The sequence below is a fragment of the Acipenser ruthenus genome, chromosome 4 (genome assembly GCF_902713425.1).
Source record: "Acipenser ruthenus chromosome 4, fAciRut3.2 maternal haplotype, whole genome shotgun sequence".
Taxonomy (NCBI): Eukaryota; Metazoa; Chordata; class Actinopteri; order Acipenseriformes; family Acipenseridae; genus Acipenser; species Acipenser ruthenus.
The window spans coordinates 12,078,959-12,105,848 of record NC_081192.1 but is presented as its reverse complement, the minus strand read 5'-3'; the positions used below and the strand labels follow the sequence as shown (position 1 = coordinate 12,105,848).

General features: G+C 38.8%; 1 protein-coding gene across 1 annotated transcript in view; it reads left to right on the top strand.

Annotated features, from left to right (window-relative positions):
- The window catches only part of LOC117400318 (neurabin-1-like), a 77,688-nt gene extending 51,214 nt beyond the window's left edge, over positions 1 to 26,474 (top strand). Inside the window, exons 10-20 of the mRNA XM_059021186.1 lie at positions 4,685 to 4,781; positions 5,705 to 5,885; positions 10,914 to 11,071; positions 12,660 to 12,738; positions 14,005 to 14,162; positions 16,027 to 16,219; positions 16,658 to 16,733; positions 16,938 to 17,021; positions 18,456 to 18,651; positions 25,124 to 25,306; positions 25,510 to 26,474. Of these exons, the coding sequence (XP_058877169.1) occupies positions 4,685 to 4,781; positions 5,705 to 5,885; positions 10,914 to 11,071; positions 12,660 to 12,738; positions 14,005 to 14,162; positions 16,027 to 16,219; positions 16,658 to 16,733; positions 16,938 to 17,021; positions 18,456 to 18,651; positions 25,124 to 25,306; positions 25,510 to 25,716 (1,612 nt within the window). The 3' untranslated portion in view covers positions 25,717 to 26,474. The remainder of the gene's footprint in view (positions 1 to 4,684; positions 4,782 to 5,704; positions 5,886 to 10,913; positions 11,072 to 12,659; positions 12,739 to 14,004; positions 14,163 to 16,026; positions 16,220 to 16,657; positions 16,734 to 16,937; positions 17,022 to 18,455; positions 18,652 to 25,123; positions 25,307 to 25,509) is intronic.
- Positions 26,475 to 26,890: the final 416 nt, after the last annotated feature.

Genomic DNA, 26,890 nt, shown 5'->3' with positions numbered 1-26,890 from the left:
TAAATTATTCATGCAGCCTTTCACCGACACAATATCTTCAGTCAGTACCAAACTGAGCGATTTGGATAAAAGGGTATCTAATATCGAGCAAGAGAAACAAAGTTCAGCTCTCTCATTAATTCCTGCAGCAAACACTTCCGGTTCCGCTCTAGCCTCTGTCATTTCATTAGACCCTCCAATCTACAACAGTGCTACTGCGTCTGCATACGGCTCCTCCTCTCCAACTTCAGCTCAACGTCACTCAATATCTCCGCAAATCAGGCGCAACATAATCTAAGGTAGGAGACCCCAGACTACTCAAAAATTTAACATTGGGGGAATTCGTCCTTGCCTTCTCTATATTCAGAGACGTGCTGTTCTGCATATCCTAACCAAAGAGCTGAACTAGACGCCTATGAATATTACATGGTGGAATTATCTGTCAGATATGGAGGGACCATGTTTTTTGATTATCATAGAGCTTTTTCAGCAAAGCAGCAGCTATTCTGGGTTCTGATAACCACATAATTAACTGGGCACAACTCCCCCATTTCCAGTCTACAGAATTAATCCTCTCGGCATCGCCACTCGGAAAATGTCAGGAAAAAAGCGTCTCAGCATCGATTTATCAGCACCGCGGTGGTCAAGCACCAGCACCATCAACTTGCTCATTCCTCATGATCAATTTTCTCTTCATTATATTACCATTTCAGATGCAATTTACGCTATTAACCCTTTGCTATCCTATCTGGTCCTATCTGGTCCAATGTCGGACCCTGTCCGACATCATCAAAAAGATGCAAAAAACAGGTTTCTAGTCAGTTTTTTCTCCGGAAAAAGCTGAGAAAACTATTCAATGGTTGAGTGGGAGCGACAGGAGCTGAGACAAGCCGAAAAAAAAAAAAGTCGTATCTCATGAATAGTCATACTTGCCCCTGTCATCAGATAACGGCGGCCAGAGAATATCACAGACATTTGCAGAGCTTTTTTGAGATGTATAGTAATAAAATAATGACTTGGATTGCATTATTGAGGCGTTTGGTGATAAAACGAGTGATCAGGAGATGATTGATCGGTATGTACAACTATTATTATTATTATTATTTATTTCTTAGCATATGTGAAAGCGATAGCGAACAAAAGGGTGGGGCTGGGCTGGAGATGCCTAGTGAGTGCTTTGTTGATATGCAGGGCCTTTTAAACCCGTGGAAAAAAAATACTTTTAAACAGCGCGTCTAAAATTAACTGCGCGTGTGAAAATAAATTGGACCTGACGCGTCTGACACGCACTTAATAAGTGGACTGCAAAGGGTTAAATTAGCAGGCCGAGGTTCGTGGTTAGCTAAAGCAAATACATCAGATGCATTTAAAGTAATGCCAATCCATCCTTCTCTTCGTCATCTATTTGGTATATGCTGGAAAGTTCTATTATGCTAATCAGTTAACTTTTGGCTGCCGCAGCATCCCGAAGATATTCAATACACTTTCAGAAGCATTATGCTGGATACTTCTCAATGCTTACCATGTTTCATTTCTGTTTCATCTTCTTGACAATTTTTTATTGATCTCTCCTTCAGATCCGCCAGCAGAAGCGATTTCTAATCTTAAAAGTTTATTTTCAAAAGTTGGCGCTCCACTTTCAGAAGAAAAAGCAGTCAGCCCCTTACATTCTCTGGAATTTCTTGGAATCATTCTAGACACAGAAAAGTTTGAAGCCAGCCTACCCGAGTCTAAACTCAACCATATTCGCTTGCTTATTCAGAACTTCCAGATCAGTAAAACAATTAGGAAATGTGCACTGCTTTCCTTGCTGGGTCATTTCAACTTTTTAATTTGCATTGTCCCCCAAGGGAGGACGTTTATATCTCTACTACTTGCGCTTGCATCAACAGAAAAAACCCAGACTCTTACATTAATATTTCCTCAGAAGCTAGGACATTAAAATGTGGTCTGCTCAGCACTGGAATGGCCTTTCTATGTTTTATGACAAACTTATTTCAGCACCACACGACCTGGCTTTGTTTACAGATGCCTCATCTAAACAATCAGTGATTTTCCAGTACATGGCCTCATGAAAATCTCCACATCTAAAATACACAGATCTTCTTGAAATATACCCAATAGTTGCAGCTGCACAGCTATGGGGTCATATCTGGTCTAAGAAATCATTATTATTCTACTGTGATAATATAGCTACAGTGCACATTATAAATAAAGGATGTTCCAGTCCCCTTCTTATCATGCAATTACTGCGGCGGCTAGTATGGATTTCAGTTTCCAACAATTTCCTAATGCAAGCTCGCCACCTACCGGGCTTTTATAATAATGCAGCTGATGCTCTTTCTCGTTTACAGATTTCCAAATTTCCAAATTCCACAGTCTGGTCCCTACAGCTCTGCCATTTCCAGCAGCAACTCCACAGTTCAATCAGCTGATTTTCAACTGAATCCAACTATCAATAAGCTACTTAATTCATCTCAAGATTACATGGTTTCAGCATTTGCCCCTTCTACCAGATTCTCATACTCTACAGGTTGGGCTTGTTATGTAACTTTCTGCTTCCAACGCAGGATTAATCCTACTCCATTTAACCAGGATTCGATTTTATAGCTCATCTCTACATCTGGCACCAGCTACAATCAAATCCTATTCATATAGAATTCCACACCAATTTCGCTTGATGTCTGTCACTTATCCAACTATACTGTCAATCCCAGCTGTCTGTCTCCTCCTGCGAGGAATTTCCAAGTGCTCACTGGTTCCATTTCCTGCTCGCCTGCCTATCTCTATAGACATTCTCAGCAACTTGATTTCAGGTATCTGCCAAGGGTGCTTCTCTCCATTCGATGATGGAAACCATATACCTATCCACATTTTGGGGGTTTTTGAGATGCCCCGAATATACAGTTCCTTCTGTTTCCACCTTTCCTACTTTAGGTATCTGCTGCAGTGACCTCAAGCTCAATCCAGATTCCCATTTCATCCTATCCCTCTGCATTTCAAAAACAGATCAGCTGCGGCAAGGACGATGTATTCAGCTTTCAAAAATCAACTCTACTCTATGTCCCTACACTTATTATTATTATTATTATTATTATTATTATTATTATTATTATTATTATTATTATTATTTATTTCTTAGCAGACACCCTTATCCAGGGCGACTTACAGTCGTAAGCAAATACATTTCAAGTGTTACAATACAAGTAATACAATAAGAGCAAGAAATACAATAACTTTTGTTCAAGCAAAGTACAAGTGTGACAAACCACAATTCAATAATACAGCAGATAATAGTGATAGTGACATCAGGATATGATTAAATAGTGATAGTTACATCAGGATATGATTAAATACAAAGTACTACAGGTTAAACACTTGGCAGATTACAGTATTCTGAAGTACAGGATTAAATGCAGTAAAATAGGGGGCAGAGCAAAATAAAGCACATTTACATGAAGGGTGATAGTGTCCCAGGATACAAACAGAGGAGTTCTACAGGTGCTGTTTGAAGAGGTGAGTCTGAAGTGAGGTGAAATCTGAAGGAGGTGCCGGAATGTGGTCAGGGACTGGGCAGTCCTGACATCTGTAGGAAGGTCATTCCACCACTGCGGAGCAAGGGTGGAGAAGGAGCGGGCTCTGGAGGCAGGGGAGCGTAGCGGAGGTAGAGCTAGTCTTCTAGTGCAGACGGAGCGGAGAGGTCGAGTGGGGGTGTAGGGAGAGATGAGGGTCTGGAGGTAGCTGGGTGATGAGGGTCTGGAGGTAGCCGGGGTACACTTCCATGCTGTACATCACAGAACGCCAGGCTATTTCATCCTCTGAACCTTTGTTCATCAGTTCAAACCGGTCCATTGTATCAAAACATTGGTGTTCTCCAGAGCAGGTCTTCCCCTGCAATTCTACACTCATCATTCATTCAAAACGGGCAGCTACATCAGCTGCAAAAGCAAATATTAACCAGCATTTAATCAAAAATATGGGACGCTGGACCCCATCAGTAGTTGAATCTTATATTCGTTCTTCATCATCCGAAATATCCTCAGCCCATCAGTCCATTGCTGGTATGAATGACCTTTCTGCCAGGGCCACCAAAGATTTCCTCCTAAAAATAATAAAGTTTTTTTTTCTTTCCACCTATGTGAGGGTCCCCAAGCGGTGGAACCCCTCATGTTTGTCGCGTCTCCTCAAAGACGGAACCCCCTTCTATTATGTTGGGCTTTTTGAAGAGGCGGAACACCCCACTCTTTATGTTCTAATATCTACTAACTCCATGTTCTTTTTTCCAGTTCGCGAGCCTCTTGTATGTTGGGTCATCTCAGAGACAGTGACCCCTCTTTGCATGTCGGGTTACCTCAGAGACGATAACCCCCTTCCTGTGTGTCAGGTCTTCTCAATGATGGAACCCCCCTATACGTTGGGCCTTGAAGCCTTGGAGCCCCTCTCTCTACATGTTTTATATGTTACTAACTCCATGTCTTAAACACCACATCAAATGGCCTTGCTCCACCCCGTGAATTATTAAATATTTTACTAGTTTGAAAATGTGTTGTTTCTTGCTAATTGTATACCACTACAGTTTTTTTTTGTATTCATAATTGTCATTTCCCTTTGCACATCTTTCAAAATAGGGCCCTAAATGATACAAAGGTTTCATCTGCATTTGATTATTTTTACATTAAGCTGAATTATTTGAATTGTCTGACAGGGAACTAGATTTTGTCAAACGTGAAGAAGTTGAAAGGAAGAAGTTTGAAGACACAGAGAGAGCACACCTGGTAGAGATCAAGGGACTGCAAACTCGGGTAAATAATGATCTATAGTTATTTTATGGTAATACAAGATGCAAAGGCCTATGCTTTTTTCCATTATAAGTTCACAGGACAGGAGAAAGGGCTGCATGGAGGGTACCTCAGGAATTGAAATTAGGAGAGCAGTGCTTGTGACTTGGAAAAAAGGACAAGGTTTCCCCTTGGCTCACGGAGAGCTGCCCTCACGGAAGTGAGCAAACTGATCGGTCTCCAAGGCTGGGAAGCAAGCATTTCTTCCCCTAAGGGGAAATTAAATAGGACATAAATAGCAGACAAATCAAAAAGATAAAGAGAAATCCAGAGGATTCCCCTGCTTGCAAGAGTCGCCTATGCTGAGGGAGGCTGGCGAGGCCAGACTTCCAAGGCTGAGTAGCGAGCTTCAATTCCATCACTACGAGACTGGAACCCTGAAAAAGAAATAAACATATAAACGGGGCCAGAAGTCTTCCCCCAGCTTTCAGAGAGCCTCAGAGGAGTCAAGGCCACATGGCTGGGCTCCGAGGCTCAGAACAAGCTTTCCAGACTGGCATGGGTGAAAAAGGATAGAGGCCTAGCTCCTGCCCCCTGAACCACACTGAAGGGTTACAAAAAAAACTTGGTTTCTGTAAAACATTACGTTACTCTACTGTACACCTGTAACACAATGGGCCATTTTTAATTTTTATGAAAGAAATATATTTGCACAAGACCACTGGTTGCTCTACAGTACATAAAGCCAAGCCAAGCCAAGGCTTGTTAGGTTGTCATCAGCATACTTGGAGGAGATGTAAGACCAAGGTCCTATTGTAAGTGACTCTGCAGCAGCATAGTTCACCCCCTGGTCCCTGTAAGTCGCTTTGGATAAAAGTGTCTCCTGAGTGACTAATTAATAATAATAATAATAATAATAATACCTGATTAACATGTGCTTCTTACAGATCTTGGATCTGGAGATAGAACTCTTTAGACTGATGAAGCAAAATGTGACTCAGGTGAACAACAACAATAACATTGCAGAGAGCCGGTCCTCCCATGGGTTTGTGAGGAGAGGTCCCTCAGGAGAAGCAATAGAAAGCTTGGAAGGAAGGCAGAAGTCTTGTCAGGCTGGCCCAAATGGGGGTGAGTCTAAAATGTAGAAATGTATTGTTTTTAGGAAACAGTTTAGGGGAAATCCAATAGGCTTTAAACCCAAAGTGTGTCCATTGTTTTCTGAAAAAAGAAAGAAAATTAATTATGAATCATGAAAAAATGGTGCTCATGCCACTAAGGAGCAAATGACTTTGTGAATTTCCACCTTTAAATTTGAATTGTAAATTGTATTGTGTTGGTGGTTGTTTCTCTTATCTTTAACTATACATCAAAATGTACTGTTGACTTGGCTTTTTAGTATTTAAAGGGTACATAAGGCCCTTTTTATTTTATTGTGTTACATGTTCCCATGTTTTGATACAACTGTTTACGTAAGGTGTGTGTATTGTTTTATTTTTAATTTTTTTACAATTTGACCACTTTTTTAAACTTTTAAATTGCATTCCCTGCCTCAAGATGGCTTCCCATGTACCTGCATGGACCTCTCAGATCTACCTTACCCATCATCTTCCTGCTCACATTCCCATCATCCTCCCTCACTGGTAAATCTATGGGTGCGTTCACAACACGCAGACTTTCGTCATTCTGCACAGAATCTGCACAGAATCGAAGCAAGCAGCCAATGAATTTTCAGAATCTTTGCAGAATCTGCGCAGACTTAGCAAAGTCTGCCTCTTGTGAACGCACCCCATCTGCATATGTGAGCAGGACGATGATGGGAAATGTAATTCTGAGAGGTCCATGCGGGTACATGGGAAGCCATCTTGAGGCAGGGAATGCAATTTAAAAGTTTAAAAAAGTGGTCAAAATGTAAAAAAAATAAAAAATAAAACAATACACACACCTTATGTAAACAGTTGTAGCAACACATGGGAACATGTAACACAATAAAATAAAAAGGTCCTTATGTACTCTTTAAGAAATGCCTGTAATGTCCTAATTGCAATATGTTGCATTTTGTGGATCTTTAGTTGCAGAATATTGATACAAATGTTGAAATAAATCATTGTGGTGGATATTCTTCAAATGTTTTATATTTCCTATGTGGGTATTGTGAAGGTCATTTGTATAGTGTTTTTGTATAAAATAATAATAAAAGAATCAATCAGTTGAAAGACTTCTAGTTGAAACATTTGTCAAAGAATTGTAATAGTTACTTTTCATATTACTACATGTACTACCTTTGAGTGTTATAGTATGTTTTAACATTTTTAAAACACAAAAAAAAATGTTTTCTTGCTCATATTTTGAAATAACTTCTTAAGAGAGTACAGCTGCACAACGTAAGAATCTGTACAAAAAACTCACCTTGATCCTCTTTAAATAATTAATCAGCCTTTTGTAATACACAAGCCTACCCTCCTCTGCTCTGGATTGTTCGGCGTGAAAGCGATTCTGGCTTTAGGCTTGTGAGATTGGAGGATGCTCACACGCCCTCAGAACGTCTGTGGACATTCCAAATTGGGGGAAAATAAATCAAATTAATATTTGGTCACTCTAATATAAAAAAAATAAATAAGTAAAAAATAATGCTGGCTAAAAAAAAGACGTTTGTAATTTTTACAAGACAAGTATGCCTTCATAATGCGTAACAGTTATTTAGTTAGTATTTGTTTCACATACGAAAACTGTTTCAGTTAATGGCGGCTTTGAAGTGGATGCTTGGTAACCCCCCCAACCCTCACTAAACCCCTGAGAGCTAACATTGCTGTTTCATCGTATTGTGCTTAATATTACACTGGCTAAGAAGGACTGACCAGTGTTGAAAGGACGTTAACTGTATTAACTGCTTGTACATTTAAACTATAGGTTATGTATTACAAACGTATATAAATTGGTGTACTTGCCGGTGGGAGGGGGAGACCCATGAAAGAAAAAGAAAGAAGAGTTAGTAATCTGTGTAAACATGGTGAAATGCTTACATTCTTTAATGAAAGGGTGCACTCTTTTGTTGGAAGAATATTACCGGAGGGAGGGTGTTTGAAAATACAAAATGCACAGTAAAAAGAAAATAACTTCGTTTTGAATTCTTGTGCGTGAGAAGGTGAGCTCACTACTCCGATTAAAGAAGAGGGGGTAGGGGGGTGAATGTTAACTTTAGTGATATAGGAAAATACCTATATTAGAAATAATATTAGTAACCAGAAAATCTAATGGCCGTTCTAATGTACTTTATTTGGTTTTATGTAAAGTATGCAAATTAAATGTTTTATAAAATATTTCGAAATAATTACTCCCTTCTCACTTGGATGAGCTGATGATAGTCAGCTGTATATAAGCTCACCAAGTAAGAAGAGAGTGGGTTGTTTGGTAATTGTGGTCCGACAGCCTAAAGCAGCAGCAGCAGACAGGAGTTCAGTAACTGTTTTGATGTTTGGAGAGGCTAGAGGGCAAGCTAATCCTCTGTTAAGCCAAGCTTAACCCAGTATATGGGCTGGCTGTTAATTAATTATTATTTTGGAATTTTGAAGAGCTGTTATTTTTCTGTTTTGATAATAAAATTTCAAATACTGCACCTTCCATCTTGCCTTGCTTTCTGCTCACCATTACTGCTGTTCGGCAACCTCACAACACCCAAACGTTTTTCAGTGGGATGCAACCTCAGGACCAGGTTTTTTGTTTTTTTTTGCTGAAGTTGACTCTCTTCCTATAGAAATTCACTAAAAATCTTTTTTTTTTTACAGTAGCAACTTGGAATTGGTGTCCTTTTTTTCCAGAACACTGGGGAACATTATAAAGTACTTCAGAAACCATACAAACTTTTCGCTTTTTTTTCCAACACTATATATATATATATATATATATATATATATATATATATATATATATATATATATATATATATATATATATATTGTTTTTTAATAAATGTTTTTGTATCATTATATGTTCATTAATCTATGACCCAAGGGACCTTAGAATACTTCCTGGAAGCTGTATTGAAAAATGTTGATGTTTGGGCAAATTACAAGACATTGTTTCTCTTGAGTGATTGAAATGACACAGTACATGTACTATTCTAGATTATCTTCTCAAAATAAATATTTACAAATAAAATAGTTAATTCATTCCATTATTATCAGTAATAAGGAAAGAAAACCGTACCTGACAAATTTAGTTCATGAAACAGTATCTGCTTATATCCACTCGTTTCTTGATATTTATAAATGTTGTAAAAACATACCGTACATATTAAAACACATGAGACAGAATAAAAGTTCTAATGTAACAATGTAAAATACATCAGATTTACAGTGGTTTTTTTCTTAGCTGTCAACAAGTTCTTGTGTCATGTACAAATTAAATGCCCATCTGTGACAGAGAGCGAGTGAATCCAAGTCATAAATCTCCTTCCCGATCTGTGAGGACGTTACATAACAGGAACAGTGTGCCCTGGACTGGACGGGTTGGCAATTCATTCCAGGGAAAGTCATAAGTCGGCCATCCAGAAAGGGAGCAGAGTCACAATACCAGAAGTCATCACCTTAATGTGGTAGGCGATGTGGCAAACGTGGATTGGAGGAAAAGCGATTGCACTCGCTACCAAAGGGGGCGTGACTAAAGGTATATCAGTGGATGTGGCAAAGCAATCTGTTCCTTTGTTATGGTTGTGAAAAGACCTGTAAAGGACATGCAAGTGAAAAATAACCATGAGTGTTTTGTGTGATCTCTGTCTGTCTATTAATTGTCACATTTGTAATTTATAGACAACTAAAATCCGGGAGCTGTCGCTATCAGCCAGCAACCAACCCCGGACTACACTGCACTACTGTTTCACTAATTGCTGTATAATTCATCACTTGCACTAGGAGCACTCACTGTTGGATATTGTGATTGTGTGTGTATAGTGTGTGGTATTATTATTATGAGACTGAACCCCGTGGTTTTAACTGTGCCATACACATCTTTGTGTAGAGCCAGTTATTTATTATTTTGCTTTCAAGAAACCAGCCAAATAAAAGAGTTGTTTTTCACAGTGAACTGTCTTGTGTCTGTTATTCCTGAGCACTGCATCACCTCTACACTTGCTCACTGCAAATCACTTTGTCACTTTGTCTCGGTGACACGGAAGAACGAACAAGCAGACAGTAAAATTTAATTCCTGCCCTGTCCAAAAGCTGTACTGCAAACTGTGCTGCAAATTATGGTGGCCCATAACGAAGTGTGTTTTTTATCATGTTTACTCGATCATAGGCCCAGAATGACACTTCAAACACGATCACAAACTGTTTGTTGTGTTGCTTAGAACTGCCTAACCAAATTTGGGGAATTGTTTGCAGACCACCTGGAGTTTTCTCACAGACCACAGGATGGGAACCACTGGCCTAACCTTAGACAACACGCTGAACTGTCCAACTTAAAAAAAATCTTTTAGTAGTATTAAACTTGGCCAAAATAATTGCATCTATTGATCTGAATACTTGCGAAAATGGTATAAAGCAAGGTAACATTTAGAGTTGTTATCATGTTGTATCAATTGTTGACCCCCCCGCCCCAAAAAAAACCATTGGATTTCAGATAGATAACATAGACCAAAATGTGTTGCGGTTTTTTTGCCTTGTTTTTTTTACATAAACATTTTCACGCCATTTTTTATAGTATAGATTTTTGCTTTTGTAGTTTAGTTGTCAAGGAACAAATTCATTTTAAAAATGCAGTACGTTTGTTACACAGAGAGAGTAATCTTACACAGAAATCATCTTGTTAAAGGAACAATTCTACACAGCCAATTCAATTCTTAAAAGCTCCAAAATAAACTATTGATGTTACACTTCAAGCTGCACTCCACGATAAATGTGGCATACCCTGACATGCATCGAGTTACCGTAAAAATACCGTAAAAATAATGTGATATCTTGTAACAATTGTAAGTCGCCCTGGATAAGGGCGTCTGCTAAGAAATAAATAATAATAATAATAATAATAATAATAATAATAATAATAATAATTTTCCATGGAACACACTGTTGCTCCCCCTGTTGTTGCCATTTTATAACTTAGAATACTATAGTGTTTTTGTTTTTAAATGTATAAATACATTCCTTTTACCTTTTGAAGATTTTAATGAAGCCGTCCCTGAAACAGAAAGGCTAGACAGTAATGTGTTGAAGGCACGGGTGCAGCATTCGGTGAAGAGTAAAAGACACAGGCCCTCACGAGCCAGGCTGCGGGACAGTGTCAGCTCCACTGATGGGGAGGACAGCCTGGAGAGGAGGGTAAGAGACAGAGAACCTGAGACTGGGTATTAAATATACAGCTTTTTCAAATCATACAATATTGAAATATGTGCCTGCTTTAAAACAGCTGCAGATATTATTCTGCCAGTTTCTCTCCTGTACCCTGGAGTTCGAAAACAGCATTACAAAGTTTTTCTAGCACCCCTACTTTAATGAAATATCACAAGCTCCTTTTTAGACTGCAAATGCTCTGCCTTTAACCTCAAGCTTGAGAATGTGGTAGTAAAGGAAACTGGCAAAAAAAAAAAAAAGTCTCTTTAAATTTGTCAGCTTCCTGCCAGACTTCAATAAAAAAAAAAAAAAAGATTATTTTGCCAAAAAATGTTCAGAGTGAGTTCAAAGTGTACTGCCATCTCAGGATGTTTTTAATGCTGGCTATTTAAGGTACTCGCAATTCAAATATTCCATTTCGATGTCTTCATGAAAGGGTGTTGAAATCTCGAGGCATATCAGTATATACAGTCTTCTATGGGGAGTTTCCATGTGTGGTTACACGTGAAGTGGCGATGCACGTGCACATGTGGGAGAACAGCTTGAGAGGATCAGGTTTGTGGCTGAAAATAACAGCCACAGAGAGGGATAGGGTAAATCTAATTTACTCGTGAGCATGACGTAAAACACAGGTAATCCATGCCCCTTTTCACATGGAAACCCGCATTTCATGTGAAAACATCCACTGCTCCCAATCCAGGCGAAGGTGTCTATATATATATATTGTTTTTTAATAAATGTTTTTGTATCATTATATGTTCATTAATCTATGACCCAAGGGACCTTAGAATACTTCCTGGAAGCTGTATTGAAAAATGTTGATGTTTGGGCAAATTACAAGACATTGTTTCTCTTGAGTGATTGAAATGACACAGTACATGTACTATTCTAGATTATCTTCTCAAAATAAATATTTACAAATAAAATAGTTAATTCATTCCATTATTATCAGTAATAAGGAAAGAAAACCGTACCTGACAAATTTAGTTCATGAAACAGTATCTGCTTATATCCACTCGTTTCTTGATATTTATAAATGTTGTAAAAACATACCGTACATATTAAAACACATGAGACAGAATAAAAGTTCTAATGTAACAATGTAAAATACATCAGATTTACAGTGGTTTTTTTCTTAGCTGTCAACAAGTTCTTGTGTCATGTACAAATTAAATGCCCATCTGTGACAGAGAGCGAGTGAATCCAAGTCATAAATCTCCTTCCCGATCTGTGAGGACGTTACATAACAGGAACAGTGTGCCCTGGACTGGACGGGTTGGCAATTCATTCCAGGGAAAGTCATAAGTCGGCCATCCAGAAAGGGAGCAGAGTCACAATACCAGAAGTCATCACCTTAATGTGGTAGGCGATGTGGCAAACGTGGATTGGAGGAAAAGCGATTGCACTCGCTACCAAAGGGGGCGTGACTAAAGGTATATCAGTGGATGTGGCAAAGCAATCTGTTCCTTTGTTATGGTTGTGAAAAGACCTGTAAAGGACATGCAAGTGAAAAATAACCATGAGTGTTTTGTGTGATCTCTGTCTGTCTATTAATTGTCACATTTGTAATTTATAGACAACTAAAATCCGGGAGCTGTCGCTATCAGCCAGCAACCAACCCCGGACTACACTGCACTACTGTTTCACTAATTGCTGTATAATTCATCACTTGCACTAGGAGCACTCACTGTTGGATATTGTGATTGTGTGTGTATAGTGTGTGGTATTATTATTATGAGACTGAACCCCGTGGTTTTAACTGTGCCATACACATCTTTGTGTAGAGCCAGTTATTTATTATTTTGCTTTCAAGAAACCAGCCAAATAAAAGAGTTGTTTTTCACAGTGAACTGTCTTGTGTCTGTTATTCCTGAGCACTGCATCACCTCTACACTTGCTCACTGCAAATCACTTTGTCACTTTGTCTCGGTGACACGGAAGAACGAACAAGCAGACAGTAAAATTTAATTCCTGCCCTGTCCAAAAGCTGTACTGCAAACTGTGCTGCAAATTATGGTGGCCCATAACGAAGTGTGTTTTTTATCATGTTTACTCGATCATAGGCCCAGAATGACACTTCAAACACGATCACAAACTGTTTGTTGTGTTGCTTAGAACTGCCTAACCAAATTTGGGGAATTGTTTGCAGACCACCTGGAGTTTTCTCACAGACCACAGGATGGGAACCACTGGCCTAACCTTAGACAACACGCTGAACTGTCCAACTTAAAAAAAATCTTTTAGTAGTATTAAACTTGGCCAAAATAATTGCATCTATTGATCTGAATACTTGCGAAAATGGTATAAAGCAAGGTAACATTTAGAGTTGTTATCATGTTGTATCAATTGTTGACCCCCCCGCCCCAAAAAAAACCATTGGATTTCAGATAGATAACATAGACCAAAATGTGTTGCGGTTTTTTTGCCTTGTTTTTTTTACATAAACATTTTCACGCCATTTTTTATAGTATAGATTTTTGCTTTTGTAGTTTAGTTGTCAAGGAACAAATTCATTTTAAAAATGCAGTACGTTTGTTACACAGAGAGAGTAATCTTACACAGAAATCATCTTGTTAAAGGAACAATTCTACACAGCCAATTCAATTCTTAAAAGCTCCAAAATAAACTATTGATGTTACACTTCAAGCTGCACTCCACGATAAATGTGGCATACCCTGACATGCATCGAGTTACCGTAAAAATACCGTAAAAATAATGTGATATCTTGTAACAATTGTAAGTCGCCCTGGATAAGGGCGTCTGCTAAGAAATAAATAATAATAATAATAATAATAATAATAATAATAATAATTTTCCATGGAACACACTGTTGCTCCCCCTGTTGTTGCCATTTTATAACTTAGAATACTATAGTGTTTTTGTTTTTAAATGTATAAATACATTCCTTTTACCTTTTGAAGATTTTAATGAAGCCGTCCCTGAAACAGAAAGGCTAGACAGTAATGTGTTGAAGGCACGGGTGCAGCATTCGGTGAAGAGTAAAAGACACAGGCCCTCACGAGCCAGGCTGCGGGACAGTGTCAGCTCCACTGATGGGGAGGACAGCCTGGAGAGGAGGGTAAGAGACAGAGAACCTGAGACTGGGTATTAAATATACAGCTTTTTCAAATCATACAATATTGAAATATGTGCCTGCTTTAAAACAGCTGCAGATATTATTCTGCCAGTTTCTCTCCTGTACCCTGGAGTTCGAAAACAGCATTACAAAGTTTTTCTAGCACCCCTACTTTAATGAAATATCACAAGCTCCTTTTTAGACTGCAAATGCTCTGCCTTTAACCTCAAGCTTGAGAATGTGGTAGTAAAGGAAACTGGCAAAAAAAAAAAAAAGTCTCTTTAAATTTGTCAGCTTCCTGCCAGACTTCAATAAAAAAAAAAAAAAAGATTATTTTGCCAAAAAATGTTCAGAGTGAGTTCAAAGTGTACTGCCATCTCAGGATGTTTTTAATGCTGGCTATTTAAGGTACTCGCAATTCAAATATTCCATTTCGATGTCTTCATGAAAGGGTGTTGAAATCTCGAGGCATATCAGTATATACAGTCTTCTATGGGGAGTTTCCATGTGTGGTTACACGTGAAGTGGCGATGCACGTGCACATGTGGGAGAACAGCTTGAGAGGATCAGGTTTGTGGCTGAAAATAACAGCCACAGAGAGGGATAGGGTAAATCTAATTTACTCGTGAGCATGACGTAAAACACAGGTAATCCATGCCCCTTTTCACATGGAAACCCGCATTTCATGTGAAAACATCCACTGCTCCCAATCCAGGCGAAGGTGTCTGGCACAGATCTCTATAATCCTACGTCTCCACCGGTTTTCAGCCATGGTGATCTGCAATAGCTGGGTTGGACAGTTTCATTATATACCTCAGGTTAAATATTTTCTTTTTTCTTTTATTAAGTTGTGTGATAAATTAGTTGAAATATTATTCATGACTAACGACATGCCACCCCACCAATGAAAAACAATTTGGGCAAGAGCAGTAAAACACATTATTAAACAACCAGCACGAGGCATTTGCAAATCACAGCTTTATTACATGAGCTTAACACTGTGCTTTAAAGTTTCACTCAAACAAGATGTCACCTGACAACTGTGGATTTCCAGGTGAGATTCTCTGCATGGAAACCACATTTTCCCGAGCGGTCTGTGAAAACAGCATGAGAATGTTTCACATGGCTAATTTGCATATCGACCTCCTCCTTTCCCCATTATTTGCATGATGTCAGGTGAAAAGAGGGTCTTCTCGAATAAAATAAATCGAGCCAATGGAAACCCAAAATGTATAGGGCATTTTACATTTAGCTCGAGCATAATGTGTTGAGTAAAATTAGAACACACATGGAAACTCCCCCATTGAGATGTGAAAGCTACAATCTCTGACTTACAATACCACCTTTTTTGTTACAACCTAGTTTTCGGTTCACTGAGCTACTAAACTCTAAAGTGACAAGTTGGACTTAGCCTGTTTAATATATGAAGTAGTTATTTTTGCAAGCTATATACACTATAAAGACTGCAGAATTAAGGCATTTAAACATTCCAGTTTATCTATCACAAGGAATTCACCATTAAACCTAAATGGCACTTAAAATACACTTTTTACACTAGTTTCAAGCTGCTTCATTCAGCTCAACTTCAGAGATAATTACTGTATTTTGAAAGAAGTCCCCTCTCCTGCCTGCCTCCACTGTACATCTTGCCTGCTTGGCAATCACATCTGGCTGAGTGTTCTAGAAAAGCTACAGGCAGCTTAATTAAAATGAAGATTGTACGATGTCAGCAAGCACTCACTTACCAACACGGTTTTCTACATCATTTAGCCATTTACAGTTTTTTTTTTTTTTTTTACCTGATATCCAAAAGAAAATAGAGCTCTGAGAGCATGATTGCTGTTTTCTTGTTACCTTACTTCCTCAGGCTTTGGCTGGTTCTGGCAGCCCCTTGCTCAGTGCCAGGTCCCCTCTCCCTGTGACTCTGAGAACCTGTTCAGCTGCATCAGACTCGGGTGCCTCCTCCCTGTCCACTGCAGCCCTCTCATCTGAATATACACCAGAAAACCAGGAGGAAGGGCAGGAGCACCATCACCCACAGCAGAGTAAAGAAAGGGAAGGTATTCAAATCATCTAAAAAGGCACCTGCATATGCAGTATGTCCCTCCCTTTGTTTAAATACAATACATGATACCAGTTCAAGTTTCTATTGAGATTCAGCTGGCTTGTGTTTTTTGTTTTAAGGTTGGTAAACTGAGTTTGCTTTTAATACGTCATGATGACAATGAAATCCAGAATATTAATAGTAAACACACAAATTACTCCTGAAATTCACTTACATACCTTTTTATAGCACATAAACTCTACATGCAGCATTTAAGATTACACATTATACCAGCCTTACTATATTAAAATACATTTTTAAAAATGTTTTACAAAATATTATTTGTAAGTTTCCAACAGTTTTTGTTTTTTCTTAGTTCATCTACTCAAGCTGTGACCTAGTTGCTGTGCATGCTAGTAATCTGACTGTGTATTGAACATATCTGACTTTGCAGATCTTCAGTCTCCAGTGCTTTCCAGCCCTTCCCTTGGACAGGAAGAAAAGGCTAAAAGAAAGCTTATTGACCTTGGGTAACATATTCAATACATACCTGAGCTATTCCTTTAATCACGCTCTTAATCAAATGCAGAACTAGAGAATTACTCATGGAAAGTCATGCAATTGATCTCATGCAGAGTATCAATACAAATAAAAAAGGTTTTGTAATATACTGATAGTGTCACATCCAGCACTTGAAATGAAGTTTGCTTTGAATGTTTGCTGTGTAATCACAGGGCTCCCCAGCGATGGAGCTCTGGCAACGGGAAGAAGGGGAGAGAGAATGATAAAGAAGCTAAAAGGTTATCATCTGAAAGCAGGTATGTAGAAAACATCATTACACCAAAACTGTTAATATATCAGTACAAGCAGGAACAGGACTGAAAGTATATCAAAACATCTGCTTTGTTAACATCTACTCTAATCAGTAAACTAGGAATATTAATCCATAAAGCATGCTTAATCATTTCAGCCATCCCTTGCTTATGCCTTCACCCAATGAGTCTACATTTACCAGCAAGCTGTATCTCATTTAAGATGTTAGAAGCCACTGCCATTTTGCAGCTCTTTCTAACTTCATTTGCAGTATTTTGCCTTGTTGTTTTGATACATGCATTATTGGTTTTCTGCCTGGTTTTTCATTTTGACACACTGTTTTATGCAGTCCTGGATTGTTTATTTCATTTCATAATTCATAGAGCTACTTGTGCAGGTTTATGCTACTGGAAGTGGGGTGTTAAAAACATTATGATGAAGCAAGAACTCACTTACTTGGAAAAATTAGTCAAGGGTTCATTTTGCTCTGCTGCCGGATTCTACAGCTCTGGCCAAAAGTTTTGCATCACCCTATAGAATTAACTAATTTGCTTCATAAAGTCAAGTGAAACCTGGTGAATAAGGTTACATTAACATATTGCATTAAATACCACTTTGCAGTTTTCCCATATACTTAACCAAAACTGACAAACAATTGAACAATGTGACATTTCAAAATCTAACATGAAATACTGTACTACTATTATGGCTTCCGGTAGACTTTTTGCCATATCATTTTGTAGTTACTTTGACTACATGATGTTCAATAAAAGATTTAAATTATGATCATGTATTTTTTTAATGATGTCTCAATCCTAAAATTCAAGATGATGCAAAACCTTTGGCCATGGCTGCAGGTCTGCCTCATTCACTTGATTTACTTGGAAGAACTCTGCTGGCAGCTGCCATCTCTGCTGCTAACGAAAGGGTGAGATCAGACAGACGTAATTGCACTGAACCCCAGGGTATTTTACAGCTCTGAACAAAGCAGTGAACAGAGAGTGATGCCATGATAGAGGTTTCAGCTTCACTTACTCAGCTGTGACACATGAAGCGGAAGTCATTATGATGACAGCTTTGATTATTACAAGATGTCATTTAGATCATAGATTGAATAATGCTGTCACCTGGTTCCCTATGTAGACCATTATTTTTACATTAAGTTCAAAGCATACTAGGAAATGTTTTTTTAAGTATTAGCGGTGAATTCTGTTCTGTTCTGAGAGTAAATTTGAATGATGGTGGTGTTATGCTTTTAGCAGCTTTAAAAGGGCACTAAAAATGCAATTATGTTATGTTGACTTCTAATAGTTTCCAAATATCAGCCTTAGAAGCCATATCTCAGTTTTAGAAATGTATACAGTGCCATATCCTTGTAGATTTTTTTTCACAACAGCATGTGATGTCCTAAAAAATAGAACTTTGAAACATATCTCTAGGGCTTCTAAAGAGACCCAGGAACACTCAGTGACAACCTCCTCAGAGGGAGCGACCTCCTCCTTCCGGCTCCCTTGTGTACTGCTCCCCTGGTTTGGAGAAGGGGCCAAGGATTCCACATCATCAAGCAACTTTCCCTCTCTCACCAGCTCGACAGAGCCTTCCTATGAAAACAGCCCAGAAAAACACAAAGCCAAGGTATGGCACTATGTAAATACATTGTGGACACCAATTCAGTTTTCTGACAGACAGCCTCTAAAATATTTGAGCTACTGTTCCCAATACACTTCAGTTACCATCTTATAATGTAACTACAGTAAATTGTGCGTGGGTTCTATAAAACAGAATGCATGTCTCCACTGCTGGTTGCTCTCTCGCTGCCTGTGGGTCGCTTCCCACATCCCTGCTGTGGACTTTTCCACGATGAGCTGATTAGCTCAGCAGAGTCCATTTTGCGCACTTATATTTACAAAAAACAAAACAAAAAGCAAAATTAACATCTCTTTTCGAGCACTGACTAACATTCAGGATCACCCTGACTACACACCAGACAGCTAGGCTGTTTACCGGTTGACATACACACACAGTTTAAACAAACCACAAAAACTACACACAGTACCTTTAATACGATTGCGCACCTCTTCAATCAGACTCCTTCCCACAGCAGCAGCCCTGAGCAAACTGCTTTCCTTTAATACCCTGCACCTGGCTCTAATTTACAATAATAGCCAGGTGCAGGTGATAATTAAACAATAAAATAATTAACAATTTAGTTTGGCAGGGAGATTTTAACCCTCTACCTACCACAAACACACATTTTCCGTGCGTAGGGCTCATAAACCTGACACTATATATATATATATTCATCTCTCATGAATACAAATTTCAAGGGACCAGCAAAAAAAATCAGTAAATCTTATTATGAGGAGTCTAAGCCAAATGCATACTGTCAGATTTGTATTGAAGATACAGTAACACTGAAATCACATTTCAATTACAGAACAACAAAAAGTATTCTACATTTAAAATAACTCTGCATTTTATTGAAAATACAGTTGTAAGTGAACTTTTAAAAAGTATACATTGCAAATTAACTGCACTTGCAATCTGTATGTTGCAGCTGCTGTGCTAATTTCTCAGCTTTGTGTCTCATAGTGGTCCCAGAGGCACATTCTGATCACAGGCATTTTTAAACCACAAAAGCAAGGTGTCCTCAACATCAGGGTATTCAGCAAACAAATTTTGTTTACATTACACTGGAACTATTTTTTGTGCTTAGTGATATTTACTGTTATTGAACATATTTTTTTAATTTGCTGTGTTAATTTAAAAAGTAAATAAATATAGTCATTTTAAATGTGATTTATAACAGCATTAAGGCACTCCAGGGGTGGGTTAACATGAGATAACCTCACACTGAGGGTTTAAAGGTCCTCTGCTTCATGCCGGGCCTTATAACTCCCTAAGTGTGCGGTTATGTCATGTTAACCCACCACTGGAGTGCCTTCATGCTTCAGTATAGTGACTGTGTGTGTTTTACATACCGTAGGCATGGGAATAAAATGTCTCTTTCTAACACTGCACTGGACACATTTCTTCTCACATTCATATAACTTGGTATCGTATTTACTCTTTGCATGTTCACTTCAGTCACTTCCGATAATAAAAAAAAACAAGTATGATTTGATTTGAAATGACATTCTTAATTTTAAATAAATAAATAAATCGGCATTGATATTAGATCAGTTCAAATCAACAATCGATTACCAATAATTACCAAACCTGTTGATTTTTTATGCATTTTATTTCTTTAAACTGTTCATACTAATGCTTTATTAAAATATTTTTTTGGTCAATTTATTTATAAGAACATAAGGACATAAGAAAGTTTACAAACGAGGGGAGGCCATTTGGCCCATCTTGCTCGTTTGGTTGTTAGTAGCTTATTGATCCCAGAATCTCATCCAGCAGCTTCTTGAAGGATCTCAGGGTGTCAGCTTCAACAACATTACAGGGGAGTTGGTTCCAGACCCTAACAATTCTCTGTGTAAAAAAGTGCCTCCTATTTTCTGTTCTGAATGCCCCTTTATCTAATCTCCATTTGTGACCCTTGGTCCTTGTTTCTTTTTTCAGGTCGAAAAAGTCCCTTGGGTCGACATTGTCAATACCTTTTAGAATACTTGAATCAGATCGCCGCGTAGTCTTCTTTGTTCAAGACTGAATAGATTCAATTCTTTAAGCCTGTCTGCATATGACATGCCTTTTAAACCCGGAATAATTCTGGTCGCTGTTCTTTGCACTCTTTCTAGAGCAGCAATATCCTTTTTATATCGAGGTGACCAGAACTGAACACAATATTCTAGATGAGGTCTTACTAATGCATTGTAAAGTTTTAACATTACTTCCCTTGATTTAAATTCATCACTTTTCACTATATATCCGAGCATCTTGTTGGCCTTTTTTATAGCTTCCCCACATTGTCTAGATGAAGATATTTCTGAGTCAACATAAACTCCAAGGTCTTTTACATAGATTCCTTCTTCAATTTAAGTAACTCCCATATGATATTTATAATGCACATTTTTATTGCCTGCATGCAGTACCTTACACTTTTCTCTATTAAATGTAATTTGCCATGTGTCTGCCCAGTTCTAAATGCTGTCTAGTTCATTTTGAACAACCTTTGCTACTGCAACAGTGTTTGTCACTCCAACCACTTTTGTGTCATCTGCAAATTTAACAAGTTTGTTTACTATACCAGAATCTGTCATTAATGTAGATTAGGAATAACAAAGGACCTAATACTGATCCCTGTGGTACTCCACTGGTTACCTCGCTCCATTTTGAGGTTTCTCCTCTAATCAGTACTTTCTGTTTTCTACATGTTATCCACTCCCTAATCCATGTGCAAGCATTTCCTTGAATCCCTACTGCGTTCAGTTTGAGAATTCACAGAATTTCAATGATGATTTAAGTCCCAGTAGCACAAGCTCTGAAAATGTTGGTGGTTTGGTAGCAGAACCTAAAATAACAGGTTGATCGCACACCTTGGTTTTGTCTTCAGATGAGGTGAATATGCACATTCTGTGAATATTGCATCAACCCTGCCCTCCCCTCAGCACAAGCATGTACTGTAGCAACCCTTTGAAACCACTTCTGAACATTCAAGACAGCAATTTCAAACTGTGCCTGAACATGTGGGTTGCCTGACCATTAGGGGTTGCTGAAGTGCAATGAGGTGAACTAAACCCAGTAGACTTTCCTTTACAACCTCTGGGGCTCTCCCAGCTAAGGCTGGCACAACCAGGATTCCAACCAGCAACCTCCTGATCACGTGACTCTTCCTGCCCTGCAGTCATGCCTTTAGTGAATGAGCCATTGGGGCCCTTAATAACATGTTTATTGACTATCAGGTTTTTGTTTGTATCTTTATATTCTCTCTACTACTTTCCTGTATGTATCAGTGTCCCAAGCTTTGTTCTGTTTCTGTGCTCTTCATGTTCTTTTTGTCCTGATAACCCTGTTCCGCTTACTCTTTCCAGCTGCCTCTCAGAGCCTGGATATGATAGGTGATTGTGGCAAAGTGGTTGATTGTGTACAGGTGCAGGAGTGATGCAGTGCGTAATTAACAGACAGAGAGTTGTAATCCAGTTGGAAAGGGTTTTTAATTATAATCCTGGTCTGGTGACCAAACAATAACTCCAGGCAATACACAACAATGTGTAATTTGCAGTCCCAAATAATAAACATACGTATCTTTCCCACAATATACAAATACGGTCACCGGTCCTGGGTGCGTGTTGTAGTGCTTGTGGTGGGTGATACAAGTTTATGCGTGACAAAAGTGACGTGCTGTTCCGGGTTTTGGGCGACAGCTCCGGAACATGTTCGCCGCCTAATAATAACAAACAAGACAATTATAGACAAACAAACAAAACAATCACGATAGGTTTTATCACTGGGTCTGTCACGGGTCCTTTCAGGTTCAAATCACAAACCAAAGCGTCACATATGACCCCTTGGTAAACGAGTGCAGCCGACCCTCCAATCCGTGACTGCCACATCGTTTCCCTTCCGGGTCGATGAATCCCTTGAACCCTGGGAAAGAACTGTCAGCGAGCCCATACAAGGTACTCTGTTCTCGCTGCTTAGCGCCCTCACAGGTCGGGAGGGAGATTTACTACCAAGAATCATTGTATTTCTGTCACAGTGATGAGGTGAGATACTGACAGATACTGACTGTGTTTTGCATCATCTCATTGCATACTGTACATACACTATCCCTTAGGCAATAGTGCCTGCACAATCCTTCACCCTTTTCCACTATATGTAATTATTCTTTGTGCCCTGCGTTTAAAAGAAAAACCCGAATAAACAGTTTTGTACTTTCATAAATATTAGTCTTTTGTAGTCATGCTTAAACCAGCTAGATTTATACAGAATATATGATGTTATGGTAGTGATGGGCAACCCGCAGCCCGCATCTACCTGCGGCCCCCTCATCCAGCCGAAAAAAGAAAAAAAATACCCTCGGCCCGCGACTCATCTATCTAAAGAAAAAAAATCCCTAAGAACGAAAGTGAGTTCATGCTCTCTTCCATTAATGGATATAATTTACTGTGTTAACAGAATGCTGTTGCAAGGTATGACGGTTCAGTTCGCGCGAGAGTTTTGTCGCTGATTAAACCCGCCAGTTTAGTTGAATACTTCTCTTTGGTAATAATTATAGTTTTAAAGAAAGAAGAAAAATGAAATGGACCGATTTGTTACCAGGTTAGGTGGAAAAGATGGTGGAGAGCCGAGTTCATCTGCTGCTTCAAAAAAACGATGAAGGATGCGTCAAAAAGCGAAAGATTGGTGATGAAGGTAGGACTCTTTAAGAGAGCTGGGAGTTGGATTTTTTTGTTACTGACCACAAGGGGAAGCCATTTGCCTCATTTGCTAGGAAGCTCTGTCAATTCCAAAACGGTTCAATATTTACAGACACTACGAAACTCGCCATTCTGCCTATGAAGCAAAGTTTCCCTTGGGATCTGCCCTACGCACTTGGCAGCTTGCAGTGCTTAAGAGTGGCTGTGTTTCACAAAAGCAAGTGCTTAAAAGTGCTTTATCGAGTCTTCTGGGATTTTATGCAAAAAACTTCTGGGAGTTCAGAAACTGAGAGGTGATTCTCAGGCTTATAAGAAGTCCTCAACTCAGCAGAGTCAATGATATTTCAGACGAATTGGCCAGTCAACTTTTTTGCATACTTCATTCAAGTGAGACGTTTAGTGTAGATCTGGACGAGTCGAATGACAGCAGTGATATTGCTCAGCTTTGCATATGGATTCGATGTGTGGACAGTTAGTTAAATATAACAGAGAATTTCAGGGACTGACTTTTTTGAAGCATTTGTGAATGTCACAACAGATGGCTGTCCTTCTATGGTGAGAGTAAAGCGTGGATTTGTGACATTGTTGAGATCTCACTTACCTAACTTGTTTGGGGTGCATTGCATAATCCACCAGGAGGCTCTCTGTGCAAAGCTAAGGCAAGGGAGATAGACTGAAGGCTGTGATGGACAAAGTGGTGCATATTGTTAATATTATATGTGCGCGACCATTGCACCACCTGCAGTTTATCGAACTTGAGTCAACTGGATAATGAATACGGGGACCTCCTCTTACACGCTAAAGTATGTTGGATAAGCAGGGGAAAGGTACTTGGTCAGTGGTCCCGTGAACAGGCTGAACTTGACGTTGAACAGTGGGTACTGGATTTGGCATTTCTCTATCACCGGTCATCTCAACATGCTAAACTTGGCTATGCAGGTGTAAAATCACCTCCTACCTACCCTAATTGCCAGCATCAGGAAATTCATGCTACAGTTACAGTTAGTGTCAACTCAGCTGCAGTCTCATGATTTCATGCATTTCTCCCATCTTAAAGAAGCAATTAACAACTTCTCTGATGCCAGCGAGACAGAGTACTCGGCATCTATTCACACAGGCATGCTTACTGGATTGGCGGAGCTGAAGCCATTCATGTCATTACTTACAAACCTGTTCGGATTTGACTTTGCTAACAGTGGAACTGTATGCCAGAGGCTTGGGCTTGACAAGAAAAACTTTGAGGAGGAATTCCTTCACATGCGTGCACTGGATGAAGACGTCATCAACCAGCTGAGGAAAGAGGGCATTCCCCAACTATGGCAAACCTTTCCAGGCCCTGTTCTCTGACTTTGCGCTGCAAACTGTTGTCAATTTTTGGTTCAACATATACATGTGAACAGACATTCTCTGTGACGGAAAACATCAAAAACAACAAACGCAACAGTCTGAGAGCTGGAAACCTCACTGCTGAGGTGCGATGCGCCTGCACCTGCCTTACTCCTAACTTCAAAAAACGAGTGGAAAATATGATCACACAGAAGTCTCATTAAGTAGTATATCTATGACTTAAATGTTTCTTTCTTTTGTATTGATGTGTTCAATCCTTAATCCTACAATCTTAATGTTTACATAATGTAATATATAGATCTTTAAATTAAAATGTATCATTTTGGCTTGTAATTGCGGTAAAGGGGGTCTTGCAGCCCTTGGAGTCGTTTGAGGGCCGGACCTGCGGCCCTCTGATTAGCTTAGGTTGCCCACCACTGTGTTAAGGGATGTTTTTCACTGTATGTGTACAGATTCTTGATGAGGGACAGTCACCGAAACACAACCAGTGGCAGAATCGAACTGTTCTCGAATGGAGCTGCAAGCAGGTTTCACATTGGTTGATGGGACTAAACTTGGAACAATACATACCAGAGTTCACTGCCAAAAACATTGATGGGGAGCAGCTTCTTCAGCTAGATGGGAGCAAACTGAAGGTATTAATGTTATCATATTAAAGCTTTATGTGGGTATTTGTGTTTAGGTTATTTTTTTTTATTACCAACCGAAAATCAGTCATTTTTTGCTAACCTAATTATTACCAGTACAAAACTGCAATGTGGTGGATTGCATGATAATACTTCTGTCGTAAGATTTGTTAGAAAGAAAGTTATTAGTTCTGCATTTTCTCTGCTTGCAGTCCCTTGGTATTACTACTTCCCAAGATCGAGTACTTCTCAAAAAGAAAATTAAAGACCTGAGGGTATACATGGAGAAGGCTCGCAAGACCAGAGAGAAACTGGAAAAGCACAGGGAAAAGCTACGCAAGAAAGAACAAGAGCATCTGAAGAAGCAAGCTAAAGCAGGCAAGCCCTTAGCAGGACCAAGAGAGGGCAGCACTGAGTAAAACTTCAACCCTACTGATTGCTTGGAGGATTGTGATACCTGAAAGACTCAAACCTGGATCTGCTATTCTAGAAACATCATCCTTCTTAATACTACGGTACTATTAATGCTCTTACAAATACATTTGGCTCTGAGGTGGAAATTCTGATGCTTCAGTTATTTTATTTAGATTTCTTGTGCTCAGTTATATTACCTTTAGCTGGAGCTGCACTTTTGGAACAGGGTTGATCCACTCATTGGACTCTGTCTAGTCATCCTAGAGATTCATCAGGAAGCCAGCCAAGCAACAGCAAGGTGAACTGCCTGTTTATGAAAGTGCATTAGAGCTTCTTCATGTTGGGGTGATCTTACTATCTGCACCAGTATCTCTCAGCAGTGTACATGAACTGTATCTGTTAACTAATACTATTACTGGATTACTCTCTCTTCTGAATTATATTGTATGTCTTGATTCTTTGGTCTGTGTTATACTGGTGTCTTAACTGAAACAAAGTGGTATCATTTTAATAATACAAATTGTAAAAATGGTATGTTCACAATATTTTACATGTATATCTGCATAACTCTGGTGTCTGTATCAATGTGATCTTGCTGGGGTTCTGTAAATGACAAAACTGGTACCTGTGGGGTTAGTTTTTATTTGAATTTAGAAGTGTAGGACTGGTCTTTTAATCATGTTTTACTACGATTCTTAAAAGCATAATCACCTGTGTAAATTGCTATAATTGTATTACATGTTCTTGCAATTGTTAACAAACATTACCCTTGTATATATATATATATATATATATATATATATATATATATATATATATATATATATATAATGTCATTTCATTTTAAATTGCATTCTGTTTTTAGAATGATTTATTTTAAATTGATGGATCAGATGTGGATATTAATGGTTTTACATGTGTTAGTCATGACGCAATATTGATGGGATGTTGCCTGGTATGCATTGTGGGTCAACCTCTTACTTGTATATATCCCCAGTCCATGCGTTTGTTCTTACTGAATTCTGAGCAGACACAAGTCATTTGCTCAGCTCTGCAGGTTTCATTATTATTGTTTTCTGTCTGCTGTTCATTTTTTCATAGTTAGGTACGACTGGCATAACACTTTAATATTCTTAAGCTTAATGGTATTTAAATGACACCAGAGCAATAAACAAAGAT